The 15924-nt window shown below is 58.7% G+C and overlaps 1 protein-coding gene across 3 annotated transcripts in view; it reads left to right on the forward strand.

Annotated features, from left to right (window-relative positions):
- Window positions 1-15924, forward strand: part of NEK6 (NIMA related kinase 6) — an 87772-nt gene that overhangs the window by 30763 nt on the left and 41085 nt on the right. For 2 of the 3 annotated variants that reach the window (XM_040631863.1, XM_040631865.1), the window contains exon 2: window positions 12767-12884. In XM_040631863.1, coding sequence (XP_040487797.1) covers window positions 12795-12884 — 90 coding nt within the window. In that variant the 5' untranslated portion in view covers window positions 12767-12794. Of the gene's footprint in view, window positions 1-3697; window positions 3717-12766; window positions 12885-15924 lie in introns of those variants that run through there. The other variant, XM_040631864.1, reaches the window with a different exon arrangement.

Here is a 15924-nt window from a genome sequence, read left to right on the forward strand (position 1 = left end):
CAGAGGCCATGGGAGCCTCCTGCCACATCCGCAGGCCCAGGGACCCAGTTGGCCCTGAGACGGGAGTCCCCCGGCATTATTGTGAACAGTTGGTTTGCAGAGTGGGCTGCCGGAAATACTTGCCATTGAATGAGCACTGTTTTTACGATGATAATGGTAATCATCATAGTAGCTGTGGCCACATTTATTGAGCTCTTGTGTGTACCTGAGTCCCGATAGTCCTAGGCTGGTATTTTGCCTGCAAGTCCTCGCTTAACAACCCTAAGAGGTGGGTCCTCCCTGGACCCCTGTTTACAGAAGAGGGAACAGCAGAGGTGACTTCGGGACTGGCCTGAGCTCGTGTGGCCAGGCAGAGGCAGTACAGGATTTGAACTTTGGGCTCTCTGACTGCAGAGCCTGTGCCTCTCCGCCTCCTTATTGCCTGGCCATCTGGTCCCAGGGGGACCCAGTGCCACCACCTCTCTGAAGCCCCCTTGATTTGCTCTGCCCCCCCCACCCCGCATCTCCACCACATTTGCTTTTTCCCTGAGGGCAGGAACCCAGTGTGTGCACCGCAGAGGACATCTAGGTGAGCGAGAACTCAGGCCTGCGTTTTCATCCAGGGTCTGCCCCCCTCCAGCTGGGACTCCGGCAAGTCTCAGGCCTCTGAGCCTCAGTCTTCTCAACTGTCAAATGGAGGCACTGTCTGCTTCACAGGGTCGCCTGATGAGCGCACAAGCTGCCAACGCTCCCGAGGGATCTGGCCCAGCACCGGGCACTTTGGGGTACTCTGTGTGTGACCCTGCACATACATACCTCGCCTCCGTGGTTGTGGGTCTGGAAGCTGGGAGGCCTCTGAGCCACGCCCCCATATGCTGTGGCCTGTTGTGAATGGCACAGGCAGTGTTCAGGGGGCTTCTGAAGGTCTGCTAAAGCCAGACAGTGTCCCCTCTGCAATTCCAGACCCAGAAGATCTGGTTTTCCTCCCAGGAATGCTCACGTGATTAGATATGGGATGCCTGAGCTCAGCTGCGGGCCCCAGCAAGTTCTCCATCAGCCTCCTACAAAACGTCAGCACAGAAAAAGCCCCCCCCCCCGACTGTGGAGCTGACCTGCTGTGCTGTAGGTGGGAAACTGAGGCCCAGACACAGGTTGTGATTTCCCCAGGGTCGAGCAGTCCCGTGAGAGTCCCTGAAGGGCCCTGAGACCCCCTCCCCCCTTCAAGCCACCACGCCACACGCCACAGCTCAGAGCAGAAATCTCCCGCAGCAGTTACAAATGGCCTTGCACTTCCCAGGCCCTGCGTGGGTCAGCGAGGATCTGGGGGGGGGGATCACAACGCAGGAAGATACAAACACTGCCATGGTGTGGCCCCAGAAGCTGCCAGGAGGCAGGACTGGATGGAGAAGTGGTGCTCGGCCTCGTGGAGATGGTGCTGGAGGCGCGTGCTGGCTCTGGAGGCCCCGAGAGCCCTGCCGCAGAAGGAGGGGCGGGTGTGCCTGTCTGTCCCCTCTGCGCCACTCTGCCCTCTCGCCCACATCCAGGGTGGACAGGCGGGCAGTGACCAGCAGTGACCGTGAGTGCTGGAGGGCGTGGAGGCTGAGCAGAGTGGACTTAGACTTCTGGAAGTTTCTTGCCCCTCCTCCCGCCCAGGCCCAGGAGGAAGAGGAAGGCTCCCTAGGGTTGGCTCACCCAGTGTGAATCTGTTTTCCCTGGGTGCTGTGCTGCGTCCTGAGGGACAGGAGCACACGAGCCCCCAGAGGCAGGTCTCTGCCCTGGGGAGAATTCCTCTCCAGCAGACAGGAGCTCAGAAGCAGAAGAAAAACAAGGTTTAGACAGAAGGTGCCCAACTCGGGGGCCTGACCCGGCCGATCTGGAGCTTCCTCTGTGAGTCAAGGCTGATGGCACCGACCTAGCCAGGTCACAGAGGACAGTCCTCGAGGCGTGCTGCACGCACCAGGGCCTGGATGGGAGTCCACCGCGCAGGCCCGGGGAAGGCTGGCCTGGGCCCAGCGGCAGCCACCCAGGGGGCCAGCACCTGGCATATGCCCGACAGTTGGGCCCGGCCGGCGGGGAAGGTATGCTGGCAGGTGGCCGAGCCGCAGTGCCAGGATCTGGCTCGGTGTGTCCTCTGGGGCCTCAGCTGCCATATGCCTGTGTCAGTCCTGGGGCTCGGGCTGCAGACGGGGCATTGGAGGGGGGCGGTTTGCCTAGGGTAGAGGTGGCTCTTGTTCTGGAGGAGGACGCAGGTGCTGGCCACGGGGGTGTTTTTCAGAGACCGAGGGCTGGGGCCAGCCTGGAGCCTTCCCGACTTCCTCCCATGTACGCACAGGTCTGCAGGCCTCCCCGGCTTTGATCCCACTGTGTCACCTGCCAGAGTTCCCGTCCCCTCTACTCCTAAACCTGCCCGTCGGCGTGGGCCATCTCAGCCTCTACGTGTTGTAAGAAGCTGGCTGGGACCTTGCCTGGCCCAAAGTGAGAATCCGTCAGTCCTTTTCCCGCGGGCACGTTTCACGTTCTTTTCTGGTTTCTGTATCTGAATCTGTGTTCGGAGGTTCTCTCCTGTGGAGACGAGAAGAGCAAGGGGGTTTTGTCTGAGTCATCTCAGGGTTAGCGGCCATCAGCCCAGGCCCTGCACGGAGAGCAGCTGGGAAGCCCTATGGAAGGAAGGGAAGGTAGGAACACCCCAAGTCTTAGTTCCTGGATCTGTGGTCTCATTTGGAGAGTGTCGGGCCTGAATAGGATGTAAGAATAACAGTAACTCCACTGGTTGGGTGTCTGTTATGTGCCAGGCCCACGGTTTTGTACTTTCGATTCATGTGATGTCACAGCCCCGTCCAGCAGTCTAGGGTGGTAACACCGCGGCTCAGGCAGCTGGGACATGGCAGAGCCAGGACTCGAACCCATGGCTGCCACCTACCAGAGCTCTCATTGGTCAGGCAACAAGTATTTTTGGCTCAGCTTACAAAGGAAGAGACTAGAAAGGGTTAGGCTTTTAAAGAGACAGCAAGAATTTTTATACTTCTTAGCACTTGCAGGGGCCCCAGTAGGGATGGGCGGGGATGGAGCACAAGGGACACAGGGAGGATACCTTGGCGCTCCCAAAGCCCAGGCTGGTTTAATCCTGCCTGCCGCCGTCAGGGTGCCTGCTTCCGGGTTGGGGGTGAGGGGTTCGTAAAGAGCCTGAACAGCAAACCCCTTTGCCTGAGCAGCGTGGGGTATGGGATGCATTAGGGAGGCTGGGTCTGGGCCAGATGCTGCCACGGCTATGCTCACGGCCCTAGCAAGTCTCTGGTCCTCCAGCCTCAGTTTCCTGGAAGGTAGAATGGGGGAGCAGGACTGGGCCATCCCAGAGTGGATTCTGATGGCGTTCCAAGCCCGCTGGTGTGGGGCACACCTGTGTTTTCTCCTAGACTGGTGGCCGCTGCCGTCAGATTCCCGTCTCTGGTGAGCACAGGGCTCCCTGGTGGCTGTGACAAGTTCCAGTCACCATGGAGGTGGCAGTGGAGCTATTTTTGGAGCAGCGCGTGGTGGGGGAGTTTCCTTTTGGCAGCGACTGGGGATGGGAGTCTTGGGCAGGGGAAGTCCCATACCGAGACAGGGCCGGCCCCTCTTCCTTCACCCGCCCTGGCACAGGGAGGCCACCCAGGTCCCCAGAGGCCCCTGCACCGCACATCCACCCTCTACCCCGAGCTGAGCAGCCCTTCTCCCGAGCCTCTCAGGAGCCACTTTGCAAGGTACTGGCCTTTGCCCTGCCTCCAGCTGCAGGGAACCCCTCACTCTTTCCTGCCGCCTGGGGCCGCCACCTTTGCCCCAAGGGTGTGCCTGGCAAGTGGCAGGGAGGCCGGCACGAGAGGTGTCTGGGGCCTGGGCTCCCGGGGCACCTGACCTGCCTGTGCGTCTGCCACCGCTGCCCGCTCAATTGTCTGCCTGGTGGGGGCTGCCAGCGAGTCAGCACCGTCAGCCTGGCATGACCTTTGTCGCCACCCAGGTCGGGGGTGAGGGCCATTGCCAACAACGGGTTTCACACTGAGTGATCACGGGCTTTGCCAGAACTCCTGAGGTTGGAAGGGAAGCAGAAAAAGCAATCTTTTCCCCCCTCTGGGATGAAGTTGGGCTGCCTGGGCTCATTTCTGATGTCTGAGCAGTGAGTTCTGCACAGAATTTTCTCTCACCAGGAATAGCTATCCCTGGGATTATGGTCATTCTCCTGGGGCCTGGGGCAAACTTTCTATGAACACTCAAGCTGGGGGCTGCTCCACTGGGTTTCCTCCCTCTGTTACTTGTTATCAGGGCTGTGGCCTTGGTCTGGGACAGGATATGGGGTAGAGGAATTTCTCCCTAACACTGTCCATTCCCTGTGGCCCCTGGAATGAGCTGGCCTGGGGACCCCAGGCTTCTTCTTCCTGGCCTCTGGTGTTTACAGACTGGGTCAGCAGCCATTTACCTGGCCCCCCCTTTGTGGCCTGCTGGGGCCACAGAGGTGAGTGGTTTGGTCTCTGCCTTCAAGGAAATCTCCAGCTGAGGAGAGAAAAACATGAGCAGGCAGTGACAACACAGGGACAAATACCGTGATGCCAGGGAGTCACTGACAGGGGGAATCCAGGAGGACTGCTTGGAGGAGGTACCCCAGGTTGGGCTCTGAAGGAGGAGCCAGGTTTGCCTGGAGGCACTTCATTCCGGGGAAGGGGAGTGGAGTCTGCTAAGGCCTTGAGGAGAGAATGAGCTCATTTATCTGAGGGGTAGGGGTCCTCGGCATGGTGGGACTGCCTAAGGGTCTGAAGCTCCCAGCGGGGTGAGATCCCAGCTTCCTCCGGCTCCAGTCTCCAAGGCTTGCCCCATGCACATGAGATTCAAACCCAGACTTTGGAAAGAGTTAGATCTGGATTCAAACACAGGGCTTGCCGTCTACTAGAGCCAGGGGCTTGGTGGGTCACTTATCTGTGCCTCGGTTTCTTCTTCCGTAAAACGGGGTCATTGCAGACATCCCGGCAGGGGTGTGCCGAGGTGCTGCATTTCACTCCTTGGCACAGAGGGGATGCCAGATATCTTCCTCTTCCAAGTGGGTGGGATGAAGCGTGGCCTTCACCTGGTCCCGGAGCCAGAGACCTTCCTGGACAGAAACCAACGGCCTCGTTGCTCCTTTACCTGAAAGATGAGAGGTTTACAGCTCCTGCATTTTTTTTCTTCCAGAATTGAGTTTTATTATCTGAGCAGGAGGAAATGAAAGGTGCTTAGGAACCTTCTCGATTTTATAAAGGCTCTGGGCAGCGGTGCAGTGGGAGGGGAGGTGTGTTTCGAATGGCTCGGTGATTTCTGCCTGAGCTGAGCCCGTGGGAACCCTGCACGTGAGGGTGTGCGTTTCTTGCTGGGGGCTCCAGGCGCAGGCGAGGAACCACCGGCCCTCTACCCCTGACTGGTCAGAAGTTTATGCAGCCAGCTCCCCCCGCCAGGCCCCGGGCTAGACACCGACGGTTTAGAGATGACGGCAGAGATGGGCTCCTGCTCAGAAGGCCCACACAGGAGGAAGAGAAGGTGACCTAGGAAGCAGTGGGTGCCCAAATGGTGGGCTTCAGGAAGAACCCCGCTGTGTGGACACCAGCAGATGCGGAAGGGGACCCTGGGTACTGCCCGACTGCCCCTGCACACCCGCTCTTCGGGGTCCGACTGTTTCTTCTTTATGGGTGGAGACGGCCCAGGCGGGACTTGCTGAGGACCCCACAGGAAGCGTCGAGCCTGAGTAGGACCCAGGATCTGGTCCTGATGTATGTGTGTTACTTTGCCTGTGAAGTCCTTATGACAGTCCTAGGATCCCCGTGGGTGTGTGTGGTTGGGAAGGGGAGGCCCCTCTGCTCCGGGGCCTGGGGTGGGATGGAGGAGTCAGGAAATGCAGGAGGGCAGGCCCCTGCCAGCTGGGCGGAACTTGGACTGCCTTGTGTAGACGCAGGGGCCTCGTGCTGGGGCGCCTTGAGCTGGGAGCGGCAGATTGGGATTTGGGTGTTCGGGGCTGGGGGGGAGACTTCCTGCCGTGGGCTGGAGGTTGGGTTATCAAGCAGGAGATCAGCTGCCGGCCCCTAGGTTCTGCAGGCCCGCCCTGTGAAGAGGCCCCGATGCCCTGGAAGGACGGGGCTGGTCGTGGTCCCGTGTCTTAGAGAAGACAGGCTCCGACGGGTCCTGAAGCTGAAGAATCTGAACAGCACGTGTGGCGCTGGGGTGTGGAGTGAGGGCACGGAGGACCCGTCAGGAAACCAGACACCATCTGCAGCTCATCCCCTATGGCTCCCAGGCCCCCATGACTCTGGCCTGAGATCTGGCTGCTTCCTGTCAAATGATGAATGGGTAACGTCTGCTTATCCCGAGACCAGAAGAGAAGTGGGGCCGGGCTGGGGGGAGGACACAGCAGCCAGAGCCAAACCTCCGGGCCAGAATTCGTTCATTCATTCACTCTTCCAAGGCAGTGTGGGCCGGGGGAGTCCGAAGCTATGCCCAGCACCCGGCTCGTACCTGCTGTATACACGGCGTGCAGCGTCAGTGGGGGGCTGTTACCACGTCCCCCCACCAGCCTGGCCGCGGGGGCAGGACGTTCCTTCCGGCCCAGGCCCTGGCACCAGGACACGAAGTCGGAGGAGCGTCTTCAGTTGCGCACGGCCTTGCTGGTCCGGGAAGCGGGTTTGAATGGCAGCGTTCTCCGATGTGTGGACTCTGGCAAATGCCGTTTCTCCTCACAGCCTCTTTCCTCAGCTGCAAAATGGGAGTGATGGCACCTCCTGGACTGCTTGGGAGACACTCCGATCACTCAGCTCAGGGGAGGCCTGGGGTGGATGTTGTGTGAGGCCGAAGCTGGTCCAGCCTTGACCCCACCGGGGCCGGGCACCAGGAGCCGCGGCGTCTCCTTGCTGGGCCTCAGATCTCCACATGCGAAGGGGCCTGAAGGGGTGGGGTGGGCAGGGCTGGCCTGTGGCACCTCTCCTCCGGCAGCAGGCACCGGTCCTAGGCTTCTGCCACCAGGGGCCTGCTGGACAAACGGAAACAGCCCCTGGTGCCCACACCCGATGCCAGTGTGGGGTCACTTAGGGAGGACAGAGAACCGTGGGGGGGCGGTGTAAAGTCACCGAGCTAGTTTCCTGCTTTGGGCAAACAACCCATAAAGCTGTTCACTGCACTGGACAGACGGAGAAGGGGCCTTCCTCAGGGAAACTGGCCTGGGGTGGGGCGTCCAATGGAGACACGGGCCGTGACAAGGCTGCCTCAGTTGACGGAGCGAGAATGTGGTTGGGCTCAAAGCTTTGTGGCTGTCGGGAGAACCCTGACCACACGCACGCGTGCATGCACACATCTAGAAAAGGGCAGGCAGGACACGCTGGTTCCACCTCAGGGTCTGAGAACACAGTGAGACATGAACAAATGCTTGCCCCCCCACAGTATACAAATGCACCACCATGAGACCCCCAACATACACAGCCTCACATGCATAGACCCCCGAAACCCGCCCCCAGGCCAGGTCCTTGCCCTGAGCCTTCCTGGGGTCTTGAGTCATCTTTCAGGAGAAGGGTCAGGGCCTCCATGGGCTGCCAGCCTCCACGAGATGTGTCATTTGGCAGTAGGGAAAGGAGGGACACGACTCCTCTAGAGGAAGTTTCCAGAAATTGGGAAGCAAGGGCCAGGTGACAGTCTGTCCAGGGGACAGAAAGGCCACTGGAGAAACCTCCTTGCCCGGCCCAGCCCAGGAGCCAGTCCCTTGGAGGGAGTGCTCGGATGAAACCCAAGCCCCGCGTGAGCAGGAGCTGAAGGCCAGGCCCGGAGGAGAGTGTCGGGGGCTTTGCAGAGGTAGCCACAGTTCCCATAGCGATGAAGGCATTTGTTCCCGAGTGGTCCCAGAGAGGACATGCTGTGGGGCAGCTAGAGCATGATCTGGGGGCCAACAGCCCCAGCTCTGTCGCTTACCAGCTATGTGACCTGGGCAAGTCCCCACCCTTCCCTGAGCACCAGTGTCCGTGTCTGCCCCTTGTCCACTGCCCAGTGAGGCTTAGCACTAACGACAGAGTCTCTGAGGGTCTTCACATGAATCAGGCTCTGCTGTAGGAGCTTTCCTCTGTAAACACATTGTCCTCTCAGTGACCCTAAGAGGAACATCTCACTGTTAGCCCCATTTTCCAGATGAGGAAACTGAGTCACTGCATGGTTAAAGGAAGCCAGGCCAGGATTTGAACCGAGGCACCTGGGCTCCCCGGCAGGCCTCGCTGAACCCTTAGGCACATCCTGATTTGGTCCCTGGGCACCTGGTGGACACGCACGTGTGGGGAACCCGGGCTGGGAGCCGCACTCTGTACCCACGATGCCTCAGAAAGGCAGGGCTTTTGCTCCCAGCCGAAGAAAGGCCCTCTTCTAGGTGGCCCTCAGTGTGGCCTGTGCCCGGGTCTCACATTCCATGCGTTTTTGGCCCCTGACATGGGCTTGGCAGCCTGGGCCTCATTGTCTGCGACTTGGCAGGAGCCGCCAGGCACAGGCCGCCAGCTCCCTGTGCTACCCGGGTTTGCACACGTGTGCTGAAGGCTTTCCCTGCGCTCTATGTCTGTCAGTCTGGACCTCTGCCTTGGTCTTTCTGCATCTACACCCCCTAAGAAGCGGTTTGGGGCGGGAATCTCCAGTAAACAGGTTGGGCTTCCACTGAGGTTTAGACAGACAGAATGCAAAGTCTCTGAAAATGCAGCACCCCCGGAGAGCGAGAGGCAGGGGCTATCTTGGACCCAGGAGGGGCTTTGGTGTCAGTGAGAGCTAGTCTCCCCTGTACAGCTTACTAGCCCCATGACCTTGAGCTTCCCCTCTCTCAGCCTGTTTCCTTATCTATAAAATGGGTCTATCAAGAGCCCCAGGATGCATGGGAAAGATCTGGCCCACTGGTAATGTTCAGAGAACCTTCACTGCCTTCCTCCCAACCATCCCCCCTTCCCTTTCTGCCTCCCTCCCTCCCTCCCACCATGCTCCTTCCCTCCACCCTCTCCCTCCTCCTGCCTCCTTCTCTCCACCCTTCCTCTCCCCTCCCCATTCCCCTCCTTCCTCCTTCCCCTTTGCAGTGTCGCTCTCTGACACTCAGGAGGCTGTGACTTGCAGAATCCTCCTTGGCTGCTTCTTTCCTGGAACAAAGACCCCTCTTCCTCATCGGGAAGGACATGGTGTAGCCCTTCCATTAGGTTCTGGCTGGAACAGCCCTTAGGAACAGTAATTTACCAAATCTCCAGGGCGTTGGCGGAAAAGGTACCATGGACAGCAGGGCTGCATCACCAGGGCGCTGTCCCAAAGGCCACGGACTCTGCGGGCTCCTGTCCGTGGGGCCCCTGTAGTGGAAAGTGGCCACTCGTGGCCCTCCAGCCTTGGGATCACCTCAGCTCACTCAGCGCAGGCCCTGTTTTTGAGGGGGAGGAAGGGAGGAAGTTCTCCACCTTGTATGTAAGGAAAGGAAGATGATGAATCGCCACTGAGAGCCTGTGAGGAGTGCAGTGTGGTGGGTTCGGGCAAAGATGCCACCAGGGGTTTGAGTCCTGCTTCCACTGCCACGGATCTGGGCAATCGCTTACCCTCCTTGCGCCTCAGTTTTCTCTTCTGTAAAATGGGACGATAATAGACCCTATCCCATGAAAGATAGGGTCTATTAAGTGGGATGGGCTAAGAGGTGAAGTGTACAGAGCAAGGCCTAGCGGAAACAGGGCCCTCAACTGTTGACTTATTATTGCTGCTACTGCTGATGAGGCCAGGGACCCCACGCAGTGCTCCTGGAGCCGTGTGTGAGGTCTGGGGTGGGCTCCTCAGTGTGCAGTCTGCTGCCTCCAGGCGCAGATGTTGGGAGGGTGCCACTAATACCACACAGGGCAAGTGGGGACGACCTTGGCAGACACCTGCTAAGCCTCTGCCCAGTGTGACTTGCCCAGGCTCCCAGCCGGTGAGGGACAGGGCCAAGATGCAAACCCAGGCCCACCGGCCCCAAAAGGTGGGGTTGGATGAGGGAGGGAGATCTAGAGACATACATGGCGTGGTCAGCAGTCTGCATGAAGTCTGTGGGCAGGTGGGCAGGTGTGCGGGTGCCTGTGTGGGCCTGGCCTCTAGGCCGCTCTGGCACTTGCAGAGATAAAGACGGAACCTTCTTGCTGAAGACAGTTCTTCTCCAGCCTCTCCCTGGAGGTCTCCCTAAGGGCTGAGGACGGTGAACATGTCCCCCCGAGGAGTCTGGGGGTGCAGCCCGCAGCAGCTACAGAGCCTGCAGGAGTCTCTGGCTTTATCTTCCAATGCATGTGCACTTTACATTCTGTTCGCTCGAATCCGGTTTATCAGAGCACACATCTCCCCCCTGAGTAACAGGGCTGCCTCGGGAAGCCGCTCCTCCTGTTTGTGTGTTTATCCTGGGGCTTTTCCTGCCGGTCCTCACTGTGTCACCCTGGGGGGGTGTGCTCTGGTGTGGGAGCTCAGGCACAGATGGTGGCGAGATGCTGCGGGGGCTGTGGTCCCATCTGCGTTTCAGGAAGCCTCGGTGGCCCACGGGGAGGAGGGCTTGGCGAGGAGGGCACGGTCACTGAAGACCCAGGAGCCCAGGTGGGAGGTGAGTCCCACACTGGGACAGAGTCAGGGGGGTGGAGGGGGGAGAGGCCTCAGAAGTACAGACACACACACACACATACCCTAGCGCCCTCCTCCTGCCGCCAATTCAAGATGAGAGAAAAAAGCAAGAAATCTATACGTAAAGTGCCATGTTTGTGGGTTGAACCTGGCTCAGTGTTGGCAGCTTTACAGGCAGGGGACAGCACGGGCCGTGCTTGGCAGGACCCGGCCCTCGCCCTGCACACACTCCCTGCTGCCAAGGCCTCCCCTGCTGGCCGGAGTCCCGTGGCCTCACTTTCTGCGGTCTGCTGTGTGCTGGAGAGCCGCTCTAACCCCTCAGCAGATGAAGGGCGTGTGAGGGAGGAGCTGGGCCTGTCCTGAGGGCACAGAGGAAGAAGGGGCGCTGGACCCCTGTAGGCCAGCGTGCAGGTTCTAGAGAGGCTTGGGGTCCCTTCGAGGGCAGAGCTAGGGAGGCAGAACTGGAGAGTCAAGCTCTGTGGGTCATTGAGGGCTTGGTGGACATCCTTTGATAGATCAAAAGGCATTCCAGACATCCCTGAGCCTGGGAGGGCTGGATGCCACCCCCTGTAGCTGGGAAAACCTACAGTGGGGAGAAAGGAAGGGATTCCTCCCTCTCCCATCCCCCGGACACCGCTGTGTTAGCGGGGAAGTGTGTTGACTTGGGAGGTGTGTGCAGTGGGCCTCACTGAGCCACTGGGCCGGGGGCGGGCTCTCAGTCTGGGGTGTGGCTGGTGGGTGTAGACGACCAGGTTAAAGACAGAGAGGCAGGGTTGGTCTAGCGAGAAAGTGGTATCTTAGGTCGGTTCTCCAGAAGCAGACCCTGAGAGTGAGAAAACCATAAAGGAGTGGGGGAGGCAGACAAGCCAGGGTGTGATCTCACCCAACCCACTGGCTCCACCCAGGGCTCTGGAGCGTGAGTCACACCTCAGAGTCCGAGTGTCCTGGCCCAGGCAAGGGCACTTCCGTACTGGACCCCTTGGTCATTGACTAATGGTTGTCAGGGGACCACCAATTCCTAGGGACTCTGGCTCTCCAGAGGGTGTAGACAAAGCTGCTCCAGTAGCCTGGGCCAGTCCTAAGGGGCTCTGTTTGGGGTATGTCGAGTCCGTGGGACAGCCAGGGCAGGGTCTGGCAGAAGTAGCAGCAGCCCGATTCAGGGGCCCTCACCTCATGCCTGCACTATGACAGGGACCCCCTGGGTATCAGTCCCTTTCATTCCCAGCAGCCCTGTGGGACCCCAGCCTGGCCCTGGCCCCAGCAGGTGCTGAAGAAATGCTTGTGGCTGCAGGAAAGGCTTTCCTCCCAAGGAGGAGGGCTTCTCCTCTTGCGTCGGGGTGGGTCACGGTGGCCAGGCGCCAGTTCTCCCCTCCGGCTGCTAGGGAGGCTGGCAGAGGCTGCCTGTGACACCAGGGGAAGTGGTATTGGAAGTAATTCTCAGATGACATTTAGCTCAGGCCCGGGCACATAGTGGGTGCTTAATCAGGGACCGCTGCTGTGGTTACCGTGGCAACTGGTGGCTAGCATCCTTGACTCTCCTAGGGGCCTCTGACATGGCAGCCCAAACCCCGGGGGTACAGGGAACTGCTCCCTTGTGCAGAGGGCTCCGTGCCTGCTCGGAGATTTATACAGCACTGTGAGGGGGACCCATGGCCTTGGCCTTCCCGTGTTTGGTGCACCAGGGCCTGGCGAGGATGGAGATGTTGGGTCCTTCCCGCAGCTGCTGCATGCAGTCTGACTCAAGGTCTCTCTCCTGACCACCCAGGTGGTCAACCTGGGCTTTTGTGGGGGTGATCATGGGGGACAGGGCTTTGTAACTGTCCCCAGGAGGCATGGAGGACAATAATGTGGAAAGAATAAGACTTTGGAGCCTAGCACTTGTGGAGTCGAATCCGGCACCTCCTGTGCTGGCTGGGGGCCACCTTTAGACTTTTCCCTGCACAGAGCCTGTTTCCCCCTCTATCTACTGGGGGTAATCCCAGCAACCTTGTCGGACAGGGTAATGGAGGGGAAGTGTGCCGTGTGGGGTATCAAGTCCTAGCCCTGCGGCCTCTGAGCTGGGTGGCCGCTCCACACCCCTGCTCTAAGATGGTGTAAATGGAAGTCCCCCAGCCCGGTGCCGTCAAGGGGAGAAGGTGAACAGGCATGTGTGTAAGAAAGCCCGCGTTTTCTTTTGCAGCCCGTGCCCCGTGAGGCTGGCATGCAGGATGGCCGGACAGCCCAGCCACATGCCCCATGGAGGGAGCCCGAACAGCCTCTGCCACACCCCAGGGCCTGCACAACCCCCTGACCCACAGGTGAGCCCTTTGCCTTTGTCTGCAGAGCACTGGGGATCCAGCCAGGAGCCCGGCTCCCTGAGGCTGCCTCATCCCAGCCACTGGAGTCACTTCTCGAATGCTTCCGGGGATGGGAGTGGGGCTCACTGCCAACCTGGTCAGGCCTGACTTCACTCAGCAGCACCCAGAGAAGCCTTCTGTGCTGGACTCCAGGGTTTCTGTGTGAATGGAACAGCTTTATCTCAGCGGGATCAGGGCTGGTTAGAAAGGCCACGTGAGAGGAGAGAGGGAGGAGCCCTGGGGGAACGGGCAACCTGCGTGTGGGGTCAGAAAGTACTTCCTTACACTCAGCTAAAGTTGGCCTCCCTTTTTGGTTTTAGCTGTGTCCTGGCCCTTTCGGCCTCTTTATCCAGAACCAGCAGCCCCTCAGAACACTGGTTTCCTCACACCTGCCTCCCTCTATGCAGATCCTCTGAGAGCCAGGCAGCCTCCCGCAGCTTTTCTGAAGGTGGCTTCTGGGGTTCCCAGCTCCCCGCATACTCTGTGCCTTTTGAATGTGCTGTTCCCTGGGCCTGGAGTGCCCTCTCTCACTCCTCCTCCAGGCCTCCAGGCCAAATGCTGCCACTTCTAGGGAGCCTTCCTGTCCCACCCCACTCCCTCCCCTGTGCGGCCCAGGCACTGGGCTCTGGCCATGGCATCCGTCTGGGGAACCTGGTTCCCAAGTCTACCTCCCTAACCAGAAGATCAGCGAATGGGGCTTTACCGGTCCCATTGTCCTAGGCCAGGCCCAGAGGAGCCCCTCAACGCTGGCTGAGTTAGTGAACTGCACCCCGACATGGCTGTGTGTGAGATAGACCCAGGTCTGCTCTCAGAAAGCATACAGCCTCATGGGAGAGAAAGATAAGAAACAGGGCAGAAGGAACTCGGGGGCCGATAGAGGTCCAGAAGGCACATGATTCAACCTAGATGGCCAGAGAGGTCTCCTCGAGGAATTGGCACGCAGAGGCCTGGAGGGCGCAGGCTGGGGCAGGTCAGCCAGGGCCAGGTCCTGCAAGGCGTTGTGGACAGCTTGATATGATGAAAAATCATGTCCAGGGTTGGCTTTTTCCCCAAAGCTACAAGACCCGAGTCAGGGGGAGATAGCTAACTTCTCGAGCCCAGAAGGCTCGTTGCAGCCTCTAAGTACCTGCTTCCTATTGGAGGACATCAGGTGGGCAGTGTTTGACCCGTTTGGCCAGGGCTGCCGTGTGCAGTTGTGCAGGTGTCCACTGCACAGAGGTGCCTGGCCAAGAAGGCAGATGAGGCTGAGATCCTTCTCCTACACCTGACTTTTCATCAAGCCACGCTCCCTGTGTGGGCCTCCATCAGCCCAAGGGAAGGAGCAATTTTATAGATTCACACAGACGTGAGACATGTGAACTAGTAGACACAGTGTTTACGAGTGTGTGTGTGTGCGTGCACGCACGTGCACACACGCACACATGCACAGAGTGCCCTAGGGCATCTGTGGTATTTGCGCTCTCCAGTCCCGTTACTGGATGGGACATGGGCCCATTTCCCAGGTGGAGTTTGGGGAGGCAGATCCCAGAAAGCCCACAGGCCCGCGGACACTCCTGGTGCCGAGTCCACCAGGACAGCTCCCTGATGGCTGGGGGCAGTGGGGCCTCCTCGGATAATGTAGCAATTTGTCATATTAAGTCATTCACTAACCATTGAGTCCCCCTTGATTAATCTCCCAGAATTAGCCAGTTGCATTTTGAGCAATTAGGGTTAATTACAGCCTCATTTGGCAGAGGAGAGAGCCCTGTAATTATTTCACGAACAGGCGAGGCGGCGGCGTCCGGGCGTCTGGTCGCACATGTTGGAGTGGGTAATGACATGGTTAAGTGGAATTAGACACAATTACTGGTTGTTGGGCAGCGGCCGTCGGCAAACGGGCCGTCCATCCGGCCAGCATCTGGCTGGGGTTGCCGAACCCGGGCGCACAGCCGTGTAGACACCAGCACCACCGCAGGTCGGGGCGGGAATGAGGCCAGGCAGGCGCTTCCTCTCTCCTCCACTCATGACGCGCTGGTATTTAAACACCGTCTGGGGAGACATCTCGGCCCGAAATCTTGCCTGTTTCGGGACATAGAAACACCTCACATTGACAGCGGAGGCATTTTCCTTGATGGCAGGAGGCCCTGCTGTTTCCCTGAAATCATCCTTAAAGAAGGAGCCAGGGCCCGCGATGGCGAGAATAGTGTGTTCAGACCAGGCGGGGCTCGGATCCCAACTCCATCCCTCACCAGCCAGGTGACGGTGGGTAAATGAGCTGAGCCGCTGTCTCCTCATCTGTAAAATGGGGCCGCGAAGACTAAGTGAGACGGAATACTTTAAACCCCCAGCGTGGCGTCTGACATCGTGGGTGTTAAGGAAATGTGTGATTTATTCCATTCTTCTCTTTTAACCTTCATTTTCATGTTCATGGCTCAGGAGCCCAGACCTGAAATGCCCACAGTGTAGAGGGAACAACTTAGCAACCACTCAAACTGGTTCTGTTAACTTTCTGTGCCCAAGGCTAGTGGTTTATCATTTCAGGGAGCCTTCTAGCTGTGAGAGCTGTCCACTTATTAAAATACGTTTGCTGAACCCGGTAGAATCCCATGTGAAGGGGCGCCTGGGTGGCTCAGTCATTGAGCGTCTGCCTTCGGCTCAGGGCGTGATCCCGGCGTTATGGGATCGAGCCCCACATCAGGCTCCTCCGCTATGAGCCTGCTTCTTCCTCTCCCACTCCCCCTGCTTGTGCTCCCTCTCTCGCTGGCTGTCTCTCTCTCTCTCAAATAAATAAAATCTTTAAAAAAAAAAAAAAAAAAGAATCCCATGTGAAATTATCGAGGTTTCCAATGAATGAATGAATGAATGCATGCATGCATGCAATTGAGAGAAGCTCTCATGCCCCATGCTTTGTGATTTTACCAGTTCGCTGGCAGAGCGTTTTCAGCAGGAATGAAACAGAGCTGACCCACTAAGAACCACGTGAATTTCCAAGAAGGAGAAAGGTGCTCTTGTCTGAGAAAGC

The sequence above is a fragment of the Ursus maritimus genome, unplaced genomic scaffold (genome assembly GCF_017311325.1).
Source record: "Ursus maritimus isolate PB19 unplaced genomic scaffold, ASM1731132v1 scaffold_17, whole genome shotgun sequence".
NCBI classification, from domain to species: domain Eukaryota; kingdom Metazoa; phylum Chordata; class Mammalia; order Carnivora; family Ursidae; genus Ursus; species Ursus maritimus.